Here is a 20,068-nt window from a genome sequence, read left to right as displayed (position 1 = left end):
GAGTATTTAGTCCATGTTAGAGTCTGTTTAGTTTGTAGCTGTTTAGCACATAGGTTTCACTAGGTACGATAGTCTTGGTAGCTCATGTTTTCAGGCTGTTAGGATAATTATGAATCTTTTCTGTAATTTGAAACTTCTACACATTTGTTATGAATCCGACAGTTAAGCTTGAAATCTTAAGAAAAAAAAAAAAACTGGAGTTATAGCCTGAAAAGAAATTCATTTAGACTCTTTAAAATAAATATCGATAATCAATATTTACCTAGAAGGCTGGTAGAACTGCAAGATTTTCTAGATCTATGCATAGTGGAAATAACCAGCCAAAGTATAAAACAAAACGAACAAAAGACGAATAGTTGAAATAACTAAAACTCCGAATAAAATTCAAACTTATTGGTGCCTCCTAGCATATAAATTTAATTCCGAATCACTCTCCAAAATCATTGGGTATAAAGCCTCACAACTTTACTTTTCTTTAGAGTCCAATGTAATATTCCAACTGGTTCAAATTGCCGATATAAATGTATGCACACTCTGTCCTTTACAACCTGAGCAGAAAATATCGTTAAATGTTAATGAGTATGCAAATCAAGGAACTTGAAGTATGTTGACAGGTCTGCATATTTGTAATTTTTCTTTATATTTGTCTGAAGCAGCAAAAATAAGAATAACCACTTTTATATATCACTCTTCATTTTTAAATATATTAGTTATTTCATAAATTGTGCTGTCTCATCTGTATTGTGATAGCATCCAGTAACTCAGTACGTGCCCACAGCCACAGAGGAGGGACATTTCTTTATTTTGTGCTAATATATTGTTCTAGGTGTATATCGAACAGCTATGCTACCCTAAGGGAAATACAGATGTAGTTGGAGAAATAAAGTGAACACACAAAATAATTTAAAAACATGTTTAATGTTTTCCTCTATGGAAGAGTTCTTCATGATTCAATCTCATTTTATTGCCGCTTCTAAGGTTGAATATACATAGGTCTATCCAAATAAATGTGAATAATTTGGATCACTTTGTTAATTCATACATTAAGCAAATGTTGATCTCCTACTATATGCAAGCTTTGCTCTAGGTGCTGGGGAATCAACAGTGAAAATAACTCCCTCTCCTCCTGGATCTCATTTTAAATGTTGTTTTCTCTCTTGGTTTCCAGTGGTATTGTCCTGTTTCCTGACATCTTAGTACTTTTGAATGAACAATGGATGTTATGTATAATAACATATAGAGGATCTAGTTGATATTTTATTCTTTTGGAAAAGGTTCACTCTTTCCTTTGTTAAATAGAATAGAGGCTGATCCATTCAATCCAGTCATTGAATGGACTGGGCAAGGACCAACTTACAGTTTTGTCAAGGACCAATTCATCTCTAGTTTTCTCTAGCCCCTCTGTGGTTCTGTGTATTCTCTAGGGCCATTCCTTGTGTCAGATTCTGAACTATAATAGTCTCCTCAGCGTGGTGAATTTGCCAAACCTCTGCTATGCTTTTCAGAGACTTTCTGCTTAGTCTCTTAGCCTCCCCACTGAACAAGTTCATAATTTGGCAAATGTCTTGAAAGGAAAACTTGCTGTGTACTGTGCTCTCTTCTGGACCCCTATTTTCTCATAAGGATCTTGGCTGCTTAAATTTCTAATCATGTCTCTGTAATCCACCGAGGCTGCCTTCTGCCTAGGCAAAGTCTAGCATCAGCAAGTATCCCCAGAGAAAGTATAGCTAACCTTTTCACAGTTTTCTCCAGTCCAGTATCTTGTTTGTTCTAGTCCTCATTGCTTCATTAGCTCTCAGATGCAGATTTTTGGGGTAATTTTAATATTTTATTTAGATTTTTTGTTGTTGTTTCTGGCTAGATCATTGATTTGTTGCAAGTTTATCCATCTCATCTCTGATTTTAGAAACTGAAATAGAGAATGATGTCTTCTGTTATACACATCTATACAACCAAAAGGAATGTACCCTGAAATTTCTATCCTAGCCCAATATGTTATAGAATTAATTGGCAAAGTGAACAGATTGGGATGTGGTATTGAGCACATTTTTGAGACTAGGTGTCATTAGGATATCTGGACAATTACCAAAGTTAATACTCTGCACTACACTGAGTTCACTGCCCACGAACTGTTCAGTAGTAATGGTGCTGAAGGGAGTGAAACCAGGCTGTAAAAGTTAACTTGGGGGACCCCAAGTTAGGAGTTTCAAGTAGAGGCTTCTTAGATTAGTGACTCAGTGGGAGTCCAAGACTTGATGATAGCACTGGAGAGTTGCAGCTTGTGGATGCTACTGTTGACTTCTCATTCTGAATTACCTTCAAAGGAAATGAGTCGTGATCTTCATTGCCTACTGGTAAACAGAGTAGCTATCCTTTGTGTTTTTTTTTATATCTTCACTAACACTTGTAGGAGGAGGATATAGCATAGTGATTAAGTGCCCGGATTTTGGAGTCAATCAAATTTAAATTCAAATCTTGTCCATTTACTAGATGCTTGACCTTGAAAAAGCAAAACCTCTCTAAAACCTCAATTCCATATCTGTGAAACAGGAATAATAATACATTTCATTATGCTAATATGAAGGTTGATGGAGACACAGTATTTAATGTGTTAATAGTGATCTCTGGCACATAGTAAGCTTGCAGTTCATGGCAGCTATACATTTTTTGGCTCTTATGGAAACCTATGGAATTAGAGACCCAGAATTTTGGGATGAGACCTTAGGATATTTATATAGACCTTCCAAGGTAGGTGAACTTTTGTTGTTAAATAAAACTATTTAAATATCTTTATTTTATGGATAACAAAACTATATGAAATCACTCCAGAAGATAAATAACTAAATTAAGGATGATTTACCTCTCAGTGACTTCAAAAATTTACTTCTTCATACTTTTAGTAGATAAATAACAAACATATCATTCTTTACTATATGTTTTAAAGTTAATCCAAGAAGAATGAAGTTCAACTAATACTCTAAAATTGTACAGGTATCATCATATAAAAAAAAGGAATAGAATTTAAAGTAAAAAGAATCTGAATGGAAAAAAAACTTAAGAGTAAGAGGGAAGGAGGGGGAGAGAGAGAGAGAAAGTAAGGGGTGGGGGATTTAGCTCCTAACTCCCATTTGCCAGTTATGTGGTATTGATTAAGCAAGTTAAGTGATCTTTCTGAGTCGCAGGTTTTTTTCTTTATTTCAGAGAAATTGCAAAATGGGAAAAGTAATACTTAGGATTTTCTTGACTATCAAATGGAGACATGGAAGTGAAATGTTTAACAATAAGCATGGTTTCATTACTTGTATTTAATGATTAGTTGTACCTTCGAATCTCTCTTTGAGCAGTGAAGATATGAACTGGTGTTATAGCAAGCAAATAAGAATTAACTAAACAAAAAGAATGATGAAATTAAATCGTATTGTTATTTAAGTAATAATTTAAACTGAATATTGAATCAAATTTTAAGTAGCTTCATTGTGTGGACATTTTTCTCAAATCTTGACATTATTCTGAACATTTTTCAGGTATGATATGGTATCTAAAGCCTAGTCTCAGCACAGCACTTTTTCAATAGTTCTGACTTGACAGAACTGATGAAAGTAAGCTCTTCTCTTTCCTTTCAAGTTACTCTAATTCAGGAATTGTTTCCACTCTCCTCATGCTCGAGTGAGCATGAAACGATGCCTTTGCTGAGTGTTTTTGTTTAATTTTCCAAAAGCTATTGTCAGTCTTACAGCTCAAAAATGAAATGCACATGATAATTGGTACAGTCGGTCGTCAAGTCTAATTGGAATTGATCCAGACACCCTCAGAGCTCTTCCTAGCCTTTCAGATTTGTAAGTGTATGTGATGAGACAAAGCAAAAATCTTTTTTGAAAGGGGGGAAAGTCCTTTTGCACTTTGCTGAACCAGAAGGCTTTGACTATGTGGCTCTCTGAGTCTGGAAAATGTCTTGTGTGTTTTTTTTTTCCACAGAGCTTATATCATTACAGACTATATGGGCATCCGAAATGAAAGTTTCATGAAATTAGCTGCTGTAGGGACCTGGATGGGGGACTTTGTCACAGCTTGGATGGTAAGAAATTTTAACTTCACCCATTTCAAACATTAGATGGAAGGAGACATGTTCATAATGTTGGATAGACCCCGCTTTTGATGATTTAGAGCAAAATAGTTACCTCTTTTTGAGAGGAACAAATGCATAAATATAGATAAATCCAGAGATTATATGCAATATCTATTTACCTCAGGAAAAAGTAATACAATTATAATATTAATGATGGCTGTCCACTGAGATACACACACACACACATACGCACACACACAATATATATATATATAGATATATATATATACATTTATACACACTATATATATATACATATATATACACTTATAAAATTAATAGAAAATTAATGCTAAATAATTTTATGAAGATTGTTTTTTTGACATTTGCAATTTTCAGGTAGGGAACGTTGTCTGTCCTGTCTCAAGAGATCATATGAAACGTTCTTTAAGGACTTTTAAAATTGTTTTCTACGTTTGTTTTCCTCATTGAACCTACCAACTTAACAGTAACTAAGAGTTCTGAGAGTTGTATGTTTTAATCTTTTTATGCACTATTAGTCTTTATTATTATAAACCTGCAACACATAGACAAATTATATTTCATGCTGAGCTCATCTGTGAAGAAAGCTTCTGTTTTTAACCAGTGGATTATTTAAATATAGTATATAGCCAAAAGGTTCTAGATCCTATAAGTTTATAAGAGAATCTCAGAGAGCAAAGAGCAACTGTCATAAAGATGGAACACTTTGGCCTTCCTTGACACTTTTGATAAGTGCAATTAATCCTAATTATCTTTATTTATCCATTCACTTGAAAATGAGGAGACCTACCAAAGGAAAGATGATACCCCACCTAAACAAGATGTGGCAGGGACATGCCCCTACAGATGTGTTCTGGATATAGCAGATAAATTGTCATAACAGTTACTGCCGTTTCTATTGATAGCTTTGCTTCTTACCTAGAAACAGGAAACAGTTATATCTTAACTGCTACTATTGTGATCATCTGCAAGAGTATGAAGTAACCATAAAAGTGTTTGTATAGCCAGTTTTGGAGACTTCTCTTACCTCTGTTCAATTTTAGAATGTTAACAAAACAAATTACCAGAGATATCTTATTCCATTAACTTTAAAATCTAAATTTGAAACTCAATTTATTTTATTTGTCCTCTCTAGAAATAACAATTAGAATAAGCCAGGCACTGAGACCAGGCTGCCTCATGTCAAAAACTTCTATTTCCATTGGGGAAAAAAAATATTTAGAAGGAAATATATGAATTTTAAATATGTAATTTCCATGAAGTTTGAGGTGACACCTTTAAAAAATTTTTCTGCATTAACTGTGGATTGTGCTTTTTGACTCTATTTTACAGTAAATCTGCTTAATAAATGCAAAAGAAAATTGGATCGAAAGTTCAGAAATGTCGATCCTCTGACCTTGCTATCTACAGTTTGACCTTGCACAAGTAATATTACAATCTTCTGAGCCTTAGTGTGCACATTTCTTAAAAAGGATTGATAGTTCCTACCTGTGTTACAGGTTTTCTGTAAAGATTAAATGTGTGGAGTTGTGACAAGACGTAAAATGCTGAAGTGTAATATAGACCTAAGTGTTTTATTATTGTTGTTCATGTTTTGGGGACCTCATCCCCTTGGCTGAGCCCAGTCCTTTGAAGAGATGGCAAGGTCAGGTCATTGATCCAAGCTTCAGGCTGCCTGTTTCCTCACCCCTCTGTGGAGCCCCAGGAGCGTGAGTGAGCATTCTGCCTTATCCAAGGCCTGGGTTCCAGAGTGTCTAGAGTGTCCTTCCATTTGTCAGTGCTAGAATAGACTGTGACAATATGGTACATTGCTTCCTGACTTCTGTCTAACACTGACCCTGATAAAAGTCAGTGGGGAAGCAGCAAACCAATAAGACCTAGGAGCTTGCTCTGCACTTTGCAGGCTAAAGTCAGCCATTTGATACATAAATCATTTTCTTTCCCATGATGACATTGTTATTTGATTGTGACCTAACTCCATCCAACTCTTCCTCAGACTTTCCCTCAAGATAGTGTCTCCTAGGCCATATATGACTTTGTCTCTATTTACTGGTTACATTTTTATTAGGATTTTTTTCTCTAGAACCGTAAGGTGGAGTCCAATTCTTAGGGCACCCTGGAAAGGCAAATGTATGGTGAAGCTTTGACCTAAAACCTTTACCCTTCCTGGTTGGATTTCTACCATGCACTTATCTGCCTTCCTCTTGTGGTTTGGGGAAGTACAAATATTTCCACAATTCAACCTGTGGTCTTTTTCTCTAAGATCTGGTTGATCTTCATAGTTACTCTTCAGTTTACTACTGTAATGCCTTTTCTTTCTACCAGCTAACCTGATAACTCTTTACCTTTCCCTGTACTGTAGATTACTACTCTGATCTGTACTTCCAATACCACAGAAGTAGGACTGGATTGAGAGTCAAGAAAGCTGTGTGTTAGGTTTAACTCAGTAATGTGATCTTAAGTCACTTAACCTTCTGGAGCCTCTCATCTTTTCCTTTCTATAAACAGGGGGAATCCCAGTCCCTTTCTGCTTATGTTATGTGAAATATTGACCTTTCCCCACTAGACACAGGGGTAGGAATGGCAAAGACACAGTGCTCTCCTGCTTTGGAAGTACAGTCACACAGGGAGAATGCCCAGAGCACATCATTGTTATTCCCATTTCTGTTCACTGACTAGACAATAAGTTTCTGTATAAATATTTATATGTCTACATATGTGTGCATTGATAACATTAGCAAAATAATAGCTTTTCTTGTGAGAGGAGTTTAAGAAAGCATTGACCTTCATTTGTCCATAGAATTCTCATCTTGTAATGAATATCAATGTTGGTGACTGTCATAGAAATGCAAATGACTATTTACATTTCCAATAAAAGTGCGCCTTTTAATGTATTTCTGAAATAGAGAATTTTCCTTTAATGGAAATAATTTATGATTTTCCTATGGTTTTAAAAGGCACACACAGGCAAGGCTGTTATCGACCAATCTGACAAGTATTCTTTGGCCCTCACACTACTGAGTGTCGAGCTCTACTAGGTTCAATTTTCTAGGCAGTCTTGACTTTTTCTTGTTCTGTGGTATACCTCACAAAGAGGACAAAAATATATATAAGTCAAGGTTAAAGTTACTAATTTTTTGTCAAATAGATATTTTAAAAGTTAATATAAGAGAAATACATACAATAACATTATTGAGCTGGTCCTTTATATTGATAAGAGCAGAGGAGAGCTCTGTCAGGAGTACGAGCCTAAAACAAAAGCACTGGGTGTCTCAGGCAACACCATTGCCACGTATCCACAAATTTGCCACACTCTGTGCCATTAATCAAAGAGCTGAGGAAGGCTGGCCAGTCTCACAGCACATTGCTCCAGTTTTACCATCCCTCCTCCTTCAGAAGACAAAGGTCACAGACTCTGTTCAAGTCTGAAGTGGCAGGGAATTCTGAGGACATCATGATGGCACTTTCTTTCACCCCTCATTTAATACCAGAGAGGGAAAAAAATCACTTACTGTCTATCTATACCTTACCATCTCTTTTCCCCAGCGTCTCATTCTTCCTGCTCTAGTGGCTTTTCTGTTACAGTAAATGCTATGTGGCTCATCACAGTGATAGAGACAGCAGACTCCAGTTTTGAAGTTCATGGTTAGGGGAGAGGCACAGGGAAGGGTAAAAATAAAGTGAGTTTGAGCCATGACCTAAAGAAGACAGTTTTTATGGTTAAAAACTAAAGTCATCAGAAAGCATTTTTCATCACAAAACTGTATACTATGTGTATCGAATCCCCTAGCTTGCCTTGACATATTTTCCCCAGGATTGTCTGTGGATGTGTGTGTGTGTGTGTGTGTATGTGTGTGTGTGTGTGTATACACACATATATAAACATATCACTACTAGCAAAACTTCCACCTTGAAGCCAGTCATACATATACACAATTCAGTATTTACCAATTGACTTTACCTTTATTTCAGGTTTTTACAGTGACCATTTGTTTTTTAAATTGTGTGCGATTTTAATAGGCTTTTTTCCCCCTTATTCTTTAAACTCAAAATTATATTAGAGCCAGACAAGCTTGGTCAATACCTTCATGTGAAAATACCTTTAGATTGATAAAACATAGCCTTGGATTATAAGAAGAAATGAAACTTTTAAATTTGCTTAATTATTTCTCTCTCCTGAAGCTCTAGAAAGAATATAAGTTTTGAAAGAAAAGTTTTAAAAATATTTTTTACCCTTCTATTTTAACTGTGCCTGTTTTATATGTAAATACTATATTATCTTCCTAAATATTTGAATGACAAATTTTGCCATTTTATTTTTCGCACATTTTTTATTTCTTCAGGAAGATTTTAAAATTCATATTTATGGTGCTATTACATTTTTTTTTCCAAAAGACTGTTTATTTAAGAGGCAAATGTGAAAACTCCTCCTTACTTGATTGAAACTTCTTGAGGGGGGAGAAACAATGTCAGTTGTGTTCACCATTGTATTCCTAGCACACAGCACAATCCTAGGCATAAATTAGGTGTTCAAGAAATGTTTTTGAAAGAATAAATATATAGATCGTGAGAGTATATAAGCATTAAATTCCATTTCTTTTTTCTTCATTTTATTTTGACTTAGTGTTGTAAAATGAACATTGTGGAATGCTAAAAAGGTGACAGGAGGAGAGCTATATTGTTCAGGGTACATAGACATCAACTCTCTTACCTCTTCCACCCCTGCACCCCTAGACGACTATGCACTTGCTTCTCCTGAGCTTGTTTCCATAACCAGGAGTGCACATGCCTGTAAACTTCCTTGAATGGAAGTGATAAATGTTGATGTCATTCTCCCAGAACGGTGATGTAAAACATTTGAGTATAACAGACCTTCTTTGGAAAAACAAAAATTGAGCTTCTCCGATCCTGCCAGAGGGTTTCTTGCGTGGTCATTCTCTCTGTCAGTGGCATAAATTCTGCTCTTGGCTTGGGGGACAGAAGGAAGCTGGGTCGAGATATATCCCTTCAGCCACTTAAGCAGAGAGCTATCGCTATGTAAGACAGAAAATTGGTTAAATTTTGGTAGGTAGAGGCAGACAGAATCAAAGAATGGTATGTACTTGCGAATAATTTATACTCCTTCTGGGTTAGTGTTTATTTACAAAGCTAGAACAGAATAGAGGGAGGAAGTATTTCTGCAGCATTTGAGACTAAAGTATGCCTTCTAGCTTAAATATAGAAAATATGAAGTAAATTTTGTAATTATAATATACATACCAACCTAAAATTGGGTGAGTTTTTCTATTATCCCATGCTTTCTAAGGAAGGGGCATGATTATCTGTATTATTTTCATTTCACCAAATTACTGAGAGTTTATTTAGTTCAAATTTTTCTATTATATACATGTCACTATTTTGTGAACTGTTCTCAAGTGCTGTTTGTCAATGAACAATAACCTGGAATATAACTGACATCACATCTAGCTTGTTATGCTCTCTGGAATTGAACTTGACAATTCATATTATGATCAATGCCAGTTTTCTAATTATTTCTCTTCCACTGATATTTTAAAATGATGGAATAAAAAACATAATTGAATTGATTTAGTATCTAAAATAAAATGGCAATAATAGCTTTACTGAACTTGATAATAAAAAGGAATTTAAACTGTGAAACATGAAATGAAGGAGCAGAGTTAGCAAACTCATTGAACAAGTATATTATGACAGCTGGAAGGGCACACATCAGATATTTAACCATTCGAGCTAAACGCAAGAGTCCAGCATAGCTCTGGGTTTTTCTCTCTTTTTTTCTCTTTCTCTGCCTGTTCACTGGAGCAAATTCATGACTCGAGTCTACTTCGTGATTATTTAACCCCATGTTTTGTAAATTTGTATGTTGCATTTCATTATTTTGTACAGTGACAGTGAAACTGGATCAAGAATTTCATTAGGTGATAGGCTATCTTTCTACAAACATTTTATGTTAAGTGAGATTCCCTAGATAATGAGCATGCATCAGGTTTTTGGGGGCACATGATTTGTTGAGGCAGTGCTCTTCAGGTAAACCTGTAATGAGGGAAGCGGGAGAAAAAAGGGGGGAGGAGGCAAACAAAAATATGATCACATGGCCTCAGGTAAAACCTACCCTTGGCCTGATCCACTGGGACGGTGTTGTTTCCTTAGGGAATGGAGCACTCCAGTGGGAGAAGAGGGTCTGGGTGGGTACCAGCATTGACTACCACACAGACAAAACCCAGGATAGTGTGTTTGATGGCAGTCATAATTGCCAAAAATGATTGCCATTTGACTGAAACAGAGAGCATAATAGAGGAATTATTTTTTACATTTCCTTTTTATTCATTGGAAAATTTAGAACCAAATAAGGTAATTTTGCTTTCATACGTATAAATATTTTAATGTCTCTATAAATATTTTAACATTATGTTTCATGGTCCTTGAAAATAATAAGTTTTCACTAAAAAATTAATAAGACAAGAGAGTCTAACCTTTTATTTTTAGATGGCATCACAAATGGAGATCAAGAATCTTTACATTTTTAGTACCCTTGGATTTTTAAAATAGTAATAGAATATGATGTGAAATTAAAAAAAAAGGACTTCTGAGTAAAATAGATTTTACTATAGCATATAGATATTTAAGAAGAGAAGCACAAACTCTGGCTCTGCTATAACTCCCCTAAATTCAGTGTCTATTAGAAATTTCATAGTATGTTATAGGTGTCTTGCATGTAATTTATATTCATTTATTAAAAATTTATGGAATATTTCATTCTAAGAGTATGAAAGGTATCCAGGGATGTGTGTTAAATTGAACTACATTAAGATATGAAAGCCACTAAGGACATTTCTTATAGAAAGACATTCTCACTAGAGGCAGGAGTTGTTCATCCTTCATCTTTTCCATTCCCAACTCAGTTTTAGCATCTTTCAATTTCATTATACTTTGTTTATATTACTTGGTTTATACTCCACAAGGCAAGTGTCCTTTTTGTCTACTCATTCTTTATAATTTTCCTAACAATGTTCCACACCTTTTAAAGCACCATTTATCAATTATTTGTCGGAAGAAGTTTAAACATTGATACTTGATATTTTTTCCTCTGAAAGTCAACAATATAATGTAATGAGTGCTGGTTATTAATATTAGCTTAGATTAGAACTTCAAAAAATGAGCTGTGTGCTTCTTTTTGAAGTAATTTTAGATGTAATTTAATTATTCTCCCTATACATTTTTTTTCACTTTTATTTAGTGTCTCCTTCTGTGGGCCAAGCATTAGTGTGTGTGTGTGTGTGGTGTGTATAAATATTCAGTTAGTTTCCAAAGGTTTCAGTGCTTTCAACTGCTATACTATTCTGCCACACTAAATAATTTTCTTGGGAATATTTAATCATAGATCTTAATAAGACATGGAATACAGACAAGGAAATTGGTTTGATACTTTTTTCCTGCCAGCATGTCAATAAAATTTGTTGAATTTTGTCATTAGTTGGGAGGGGGGGAGTCCATTTCTTTTCAGATACTAAGTGACAGTACAGCACATCTCAGCCAAACTTTTAAACTTCAGAAAACTCAGCTATTTATTTCTATTGACAAAAATATAGGAGGTTGAAAGCATCTGATTTCTGGAACTGGAAAAAAGTAAAAAAACAGCTTTATATTATACTATAATTAAGATAGATACTGCAATTCCTAGTTATTTAAGCTCTGTTCTGTTTATACAGAAGTGCAATCCTTTAGCAGTTATTTGCCCCAAAGATTTTTAGAGCACTGAAGATTTTTATATTTATAATATATGCTGCATTTGTAGTTAAATGTTCTATAAACATCAAAAAGAAACTTATAGCAATGAAATGACTAGTTCTTATGTTTTGTTGTTGTTTTATAAAAGCTGTTACCTCATGTTTCCAGATATTGAAGTATTTGAGGAATGCTTTGATAAGGAATGGTTAAGTAAAATCATATATCCTTCTTCATTCTTATATATCTGAAGGCTGATTGGGAAATAAACTTCCACTTGCCCTGGCTGACAAAATATGTTGAAGTTTATCCCAGACCTGGGCCCGACTCCAGTATCCTTCACTAGTCTACCAAGTTGCTTAATGAAAAGAGTGGGTTTGTGACCATCATATTGCACAAAGAGAGGAGTCAATTAAGCATACAATAGTAATGAAGCTTCCTAGTTAAGTATCATATCAAGTAAATACCTTTGACATTTCCAAAATGCAACATATTAGGTCCATATCAGTAGTTTCTTCAGTGCTATAGAATGGGCCTCACAGAAATTTAGGACACCTAATGTGCAAACTTAAGAATGCCCAATTGTTTTTATCTACTAAGTAGAGGATATATGAGAAATAGTGCCTAAATGAGTCAAGTGCTTGAGATGAAACAGGAAAGAAGAGAAGCCATCTATTTCATTAAAAAAAAAATAGCACCTCTCATAAAGATCTTAACATGCATCATAAGAGATACTGTGAACCTGTAGCTATTGAAGAAAAATGAAAACTAATAATTTTCAAGATCTGTGTACTTTTTTCCCTGACTTATGTTATAATCATTCCCATTTCTATTTGGCGTTTTCAATTTAAACTAGAGGTGATGAATCAATAGAAGATTTTTGACAAATCTAAGTGAAGGTTTAAAAAAAAATGTGTTTTATTTTGCCTCAATCAAAAATTAGCAAAATGAACCAAATATCTGCCTAACCAAATGCTAGATATCTAAACTCATTCCTTCACTAAATAAATATTTATTTATATTGTGACCTTATAGTTTATTATACGAGCTTATTATATAATTCTTTTGACTATTAAAAGGGGACAAAGTATAATTAAAATCATATATACGTTGAAATATTTATTGACCAACAAACTGGTTTTGCTATAGTAATAGAGACATAAAATGTCTTTTCAAAGATCATTTAAAAATTTGTTTTTTTTCTAAAAATATAAAAATAACATATCTATGTATATTAAAGCAAATATATTTTTACAGATTCCTAATTTTGATTATATGAACACTTAAGCAGATCGACTGTTCTTGGTACCTATTCACATACTTCACTTTCTTAGCTCTATAGATCTCCAAGGCAGTTTCATTGATATCTTTCTGAAATTGTTGACACCTCCAATTTACCATCTCTATAGACTATCATATTTTTGAGAAAATATGTTCTCTGGTGTCAAAGGGCCTGAGGAGTTCAGAATATATTCTACTAAATGGAGGTTTGTACAACTTGATTTTTATGACCATTTTAGCCCAAATATTTCCTCACATATCTTTTTGTCATCATCAAGCTACCTTTTTTCCACAAATATTTTTACATGACAACTCAAATAAGTTGTCTCTATGCATTATTTTAGAATATTTTACCAAATTTTAATGCTGCAAACATATAGACCTTTAGTAGTCCAACACCCTGCTGAAGGTCTTGCTAATTTAATCATTAATCTAGTCACTCAATAAATATATGTTAGGCACCTAAAAAATAATAACAAATGAGTGAGGAGTAAACATTAGAATATATTAAGTATGGTAAAAATGGAATCATAATATCATTGCATTTAAAGTTAACTTTTTCTTATTAAACGAATCTCCTTAAGGGCCTTGACCCAGCCAGCCATTCACAATGTTATCCTACAACATCTTTTAGTCTATTTATATCTTCCCAACCTTCTTTCAATATCCTAAGTCATCAGTTTGCGGTCAGGTTTTAATGAGTGACAGTGGCTTTCTGTGTTAAACTTGCATAAATAATAAATACTAGAGTTGCAAATTCAAATGCCCTGAGGGCCAGAGCGATCTAGTAAAAGTGTGAGCCATCTGGCCTGAGATAAAAGGGTGTGTGTGTGGGGCGGGGGAGGGGGGGTTGGGAGGGGAGAGAGGGAGCTATGTTGAACCAGAGAGCATATTCCCTACAAAGCGTCATCAAAATTCACTTTAGTACAAAAATACCAGGAATGTGAAGTAGGATATAACTTCAACACAAATTCTGCCCACTGGTCATTTGTTTTGTGCTTTATAAACAGGGGCATTAAGCTGGAAACTGTCATGATATGATTGTTAAAAGGTCAATGTGAGGCTTGAATTTCGGGCAAGTGCCGTTCTGGAACATCTTTATCACACCTTGTAAACTTATTCACCCTCTAGGGTTGTCTCTCTGTTTTGTTATGAACACTAAAATGCAGGGGTGATAAGAATTCCCTGCACACCAATCACAGCTGATGAAAACAACCAGAGTTCTTGTACCACTTAGCACTCATTACACCCAAACGTTTAAGGCTCAAGTGGGCAAGGAACACTTTCATAATAACACTTTCTGAAGTGTTAATGAAATACTTGTTATTGTGGTCAGGTTAACCATTACCAGCATGCGTTCAGAGAGACCTAAAACTCATGCTTTATCTGTTGACTGACTGTCTAGCTTTGGTTTATCATAAAGAAATGGTACACAGGTGGGCACTTAATATTCTTTGTGGAAATCTTCAACCAATACAAATATTATTAAGATATCAGAATTTATAAAGCTTTTAGGAAGTTTTTATATAATGAACAAGGTTATTGTTTAGTTGGTTGCCCCAGTCATTTTTTACCTGAATTTCATAGCCTTATGAAAGTGGTTTCCAAATTTGTCTTTGCATTGAAATTACCCAGAGAGATTCAAAGACAACTAATTCCTATGTTCTTCTCCCAGAGATAGTGATTTAATTTGTCTGGATTGTGGCCTGGGTGTTGGAATTTTTAAAAGGTTCTCAGAGATTCTAATATGGAGACATGTTTGGGACCATTTCTGTAAGGCGATTCTAGGAGGTTTGGCAAGGGGATATTTTGACATATGCTATGGAGTCATAACTATCAATATTAAAGCTGAAGGGAAACCAACAGGAGAAATCATTTGGTGCTGGGAGACTACACAACAGAGAAGTAGTCATGAAGGCAAAGATGGATGAGAGAAGGGCTAGCCTCCTCACTGAGTCACAGCACCCCAAGGGCCCGCACATTGCCACGGGGCAATGTAATTGTTCAATAGATTTTACCTAGCTTCAGTCTAGAACTTGATTTGGACTTCTTGCAGAGCAACTTTGACTGTGACATCCTTCTAATATGCTCAGTGGACTCCCATGAGCTGAAGAGCTGACCAATATTACTATGCCCAGGATTTGGCTTAAATTATCCAAGAAGTTTGCCTCTCTTGATATCAGGGCAGGCATTTCTCCCTACCCCCACCCTCATCTCTTTCTAGCTTATAATACAGAGAAGAATCATGTCATAATTTTACCTATTCTAATACAGTGTAATCTACATAAATTTATTTTCAATTCACCCTTCCACCAGTGAATGACCAGCTCTCCCAGTTCTCCACGTGCTTTAATTTGATTCTTTACCTCTCATTAAACATTAGTAAGTATTGCGGCCATTCCCCTAGGGGGTGGCTTACTTTTAGTAATTAGTACTTAGAGAATATGGCTACGAACTGCTGTGAGATAAAAGATTAAGCATGTGGAATTATGATTGTTAATAGTGTTACTAAATTTAAAAAATTATAGTGTTTCACAAATGAGAACATCTTAAAATATAGTTTGCAATTTGCATTTTCTGAATGAAGACTTTTTGCTAAGTTTTACATTTTTTAATTTTCATTATATTGTCATTCCCACAGTTCAGCAAAGCATGAACACCAAGATTGCATATTAACTATTTTTTATAGCAAGCTATTTAAGTGAGGTTTTTTTTTTTCTTTTTTTTTTTTCAATGAGGTCAGCTTTAAGTAGGTCACTCTAGGTATAAATATGCCTGATGTTAACGTTATGTCATTCACCAGAATTTCCACTGCTTATAGAAACTAATTATATGAGTTATGTTTAGTGATGAAAATTCACAATGAAAAATTTATATCCTTTTAAGGAATACTTACTTATATCTCAGGTATGCTTCCAAAAGCTGACAAGACAGTCTTGAGTGGATAAATCATAGTACCTATTTACCAAAATAAATGCCTAAAAATAGTGTTGAAAAATGCTGAATTTTAAAATGTAATCTTGACACGAAGTGAGGAATTTGAACTTTTGACCATCATAAACTGTCTCATAATTTACCCTCTTGATGGTCCCTGTGTTCCAAACAGTATTAGAGTTCCTAGAGGCAAAAATAAGACACTCATTTAAATAGTTTTATCGTCACACACTTTTAGTCCTTCTTATTGTAGTAGACTCAAAATTGCAGATTTTGTTAAAATACTAATTTTATATTTTTGAAAATGGATTCTCTGTAGAACACAAAGGCAAGGGAGTTTAGGCCCGACATGCCATTCAAGAAGCAAACTTGGGAAGCAGATGAGTAAAGATGACATTTTCCTAGTCAATGACAATTATCGGGCATCTCTCATCTGATTTTCCTGCTGCGTTGTGTTTCCACAACAGTTCAATAACTTGTCTATAAAAGTAAAGCTCGGTGTCAATTAAGGTGTGACAACAAAGGAATTCAGTAGCAGTCTCAGGGGAATCATAAGGTATGTGTAGATTTTAATTCAGAAGTTTTGAGAAAACAGCTGCATAAGAACAACAACTTTTGATGTGAAGTGGATCTTGACAGCAGCTCAGATCCCTGATATTTCAGTCCTGTTCATTTGTCAACATAAAGGCGAGATAGAGTCTTATGGGATTAAACAAACTCCATGGCTAAAAATATAGTTTGACATTTCTTGAATGCACTTGACAAGACTCCACATAAAATTATATTAGCATTCTCTCTACCTAAGAGAAGATTTTAAAGGGAGGTTGAGTTCTTTTATTCAAATTCAAATTTAATCTTTGGTTGCCATGATCTTAAAAATATTAATCATGTATTATTGAGTTTTAAATGTTGGGTATAGAATATTTTAATGCAGATGGGAAATAATAAACTTCAGAAATGTTATTGCATTTGGAAACTTTAAAAAAAATTAGCAAGTCCTGAAAAAGTCAATTAACAGAGACTCTACACAATAGGAAAGTAATTACTGACCATGTTGTCAATAGCTGTCAGTGTCCTCCCTGCTCTTTGGCATTGTTGCTGTGGTACAGCTGGCTGACAGATTGTAGCGAATGTGCACGTGGAGAAAAAGGATGTTGGAGCGGGGAGTAGGGGGAGCAAGGCTCGCATCATACAAGATGGCAACAGCCTAAGTGACTGGAGCGATGCCTGTGTATGATGGCTAGCCCTGGTGAGAGGAGTGATCAGCAGAGAAATTCTATGGTAATTGGGATGATTAGAAGTATGGAGAGAGTAAATGGAAATTATTTACCGGAGAGAGGATTGGAGGAAATTGTATAGGCCCTGGAATAACATTTCAGCAGTGGGGGCAGTGAGTGGCAATCATTGTTAATCACCAAATATTGTAGCCGTGGTATGTGGAAGGCTGGCACCTGTTAGAGCTTCAAAACGTTAAGTGTTTCTCTCAGATACAGTGTTTGTTACTGCCCTAAAGTCCACGCCTCTTTTGCTTTTCCTTCCCTTTGAGAAACTGTTTGCTAGCTTGTTTGGACTCTACTCTTGGTCACTTTACCTTCAGAAACAACAGCAGGCAATGTTCCATTACATTAGTTACTCTTTAAAATTCTTTCTTTTTTTTTTTTAAAAAAAAAAAGCAAAACAACAACAACAAAACACTGCAGATGGTTTAGTTTTCTAATACAAATGCAAAGGTGCGAATGGTTAATCAGGCTGAAGCAATTGCAGAGCTGTGCTTTTGAAAGCTTACCAGATGCTAGCTTCACTTTTGATCTTAGCGTTTTTCCCCTTAAATTGTGGGTCCATAATTTTTAATGAAGGCTTTGCCCATTCATGCTTGAAATTCATGAATATAATGTGCAACCAGATAATAATAAGATTGGTGTCAAACTGTGAGGCATATAATTTCTGCATGCCTACGGATTAGCACTTGATACCATAAAATATAGAGACATTTACTGTTCTTAAACATACCATTAAATGTAAAAATGCTGACAGAATTATTATTAATTACTTTGTAACTTTGTTGATATCATCAACAGAATTAACTTAATTGGGATGGTTCGTGAGGTATTAAAAGTAATGAAAAAAAGAATCTGAGCTACCAGATGCCTGGTGAGAAACAAAGTGCTGATATGGAAATGACAGAGAAGGCACAGAAACAAATGTAGGCAATTTAGGGTAATGCTCATCTCCACCCAGGTTCCTGGTTTCAAATCAGAGGGCGGATGAACACACAAAAACCCTGGCTGAAGGAAAACTGAGAGAGAAGTGGCAGATTGTGACTTAGCAGGACCCGGCCACTAACCTGGAAACAACATGACATTTCCTGAAGGTGTTCCGAGGATAAAAATAAATTAGAATGCGTAGATGTCCAAGCCACTCCCTGGAGTAAGGCTCTTGCATTTGTAAGCATTCTTAACTATTTTAAATTGCCAAATTAATCGTGTCATTTTATACTGAGCACGTACATTACTTTGCTCATGTATTAAGTGAATTTTTTGATATATATATATACATACACAAATATATAAAAATCCAGGTTTCTCTACTTCTCCCTTACCTTTAGAAATTTTTATTTAAAAAAAAAATGATGAAATGGTTATAGTACAAAATAATCCATCAATGAAATTTGTTTTAAGAATGTATTTTATTAAAATTTGAATTAAACATAATTTTTCAGCAATACAACTATTTAATAATGTTAGATTTTATTACACTGCTTAAGAAATTACTGTTAATGCTCTGATTCATATTGGTGATTTGAAAGGAATTATTGTAAATGCGATAGTAACAGCAATAAGATAAAATTTATTCAGCCCAGGTGCTAGAGTCTTTTCTAAATGTTTTAAATCTATTAATTTATTTAGACCCAATGTTATCAGATATACTTATTACAATTCCCATTTTACAGTTGAAGAAACAGAGGCATTAGTGATTATAATCAAGAGGTTTCATGAGCTTTGGGCAGTGAGATTCATTATGGACACCTTATTAATTTTACATCAAAAATACACTTTTTTCTCCACTTAATATTTAACATAAATGCAACTTAATCACTGGAAGTTTGTGACTTCAGTTGCACTTTGATGAAAATGTTTCTGAAGTTTGTTACGTGTTTTCTCTATCTTAATAAATAAAAAATGATAAAGATAAGTTAACCTTTTTAATTTACAGTGGAAAGAATGTTGAATTTGCCTAGAGCTGGGTTCAAATCTAAATTCTATTACTTAATAATTATATGACCTGGGCTTTAGTTTCCATATTAGTAAAGTGAGCTGATACCTACATTCTTTTAATCACTTAGCATGGAACTTGAGGTAGGCTATCATAAATGATAGTGATTGTTATTTTTATTGCTCCCATATCCTTAAAAGGAATGTTAAAATATTATAAGGATTATAATATTATAGCAATAGAATTGTATATACTTTCATTTCTAAATGCCTTTGTGTGTGAGACACACCCTAGCACAGTGCTTAGTAGTTAATAGTCAATAAGCATAAGGATTAAATGAGGAAATGCAGGCAGAGCACTTAGAAAAATGTTTGGCACAAAGGAAGCACTTATTACATGTTAGCTATTGTTATTACTGTAGTATTATTTAGTGTCCATCCTTCAGTTTGCTGTCCAGTTTGTTATATTTATTCCCTATTTATGTCGATTTATGGTGATGGTAAATTAATTATTAATTTTTATTGAATGCCTAGTTGTCCCAGGTGATGTGTTAGATCTTTATCACCCAGAACCATAATTCAGTAAGCTGAGAATTATGCGGTGAGGGAGTGGGTGAGATTAGCTATACACGATGATTTGAGGCATCTATGGAACATCAGGGTAGAGGAGTATAGTCAAAACTTGGAGATAGAAACTGAGCTCTATACAGTCACTTGGGAATCATTAGAATTTGCCTATTATTTGAAACCACTAAAGTGAGTTGAAAGACTACGAAAAAGAGTGTGCTAT

The 20,068-nt window shown here is 34.6% G+C and overlaps 1 protein-coding gene across 1 annotated transcript in view; it reads left to right on the top strand.

The window, feature by feature from the left end:
• The window catches only part of TMEM117 (transmembrane protein 117), a 375,424-nt gene that overhangs the window by 192,314 nt on the left and 163,042 nt on the right, over positions 1–20,068 (top strand). Inside the window, exon 4 of the mRNA XM_039882251.1 lies at positions 3,976–4,075. Within this exon, the coding sequence (XP_039738185.1) occupies positions 3,976–4,075 (100 nt within the window). The remainder of the gene's footprint in view (positions 1–3,975; positions 4,076–20,068) is intronic.

This window comes from Pteropus medius, unplaced genomic scaffold (genome assembly GCF_902729225.1).
Source record: "Pteropus medius unplaced genomic scaffold, Ma_sr-lr_union100, whole genome shotgun sequence".
Classification (NCBI taxonomy): Eukaryota; Metazoa; Chordata; class Mammalia; order Chiroptera; family Pteropodidae; genus Pteropus; species Pteropus medius.
The sequence above is the reverse complement of the archived record's forward strand: the minus strand, read 5'-3'. Positions and strand labels throughout refer to the sequence as shown.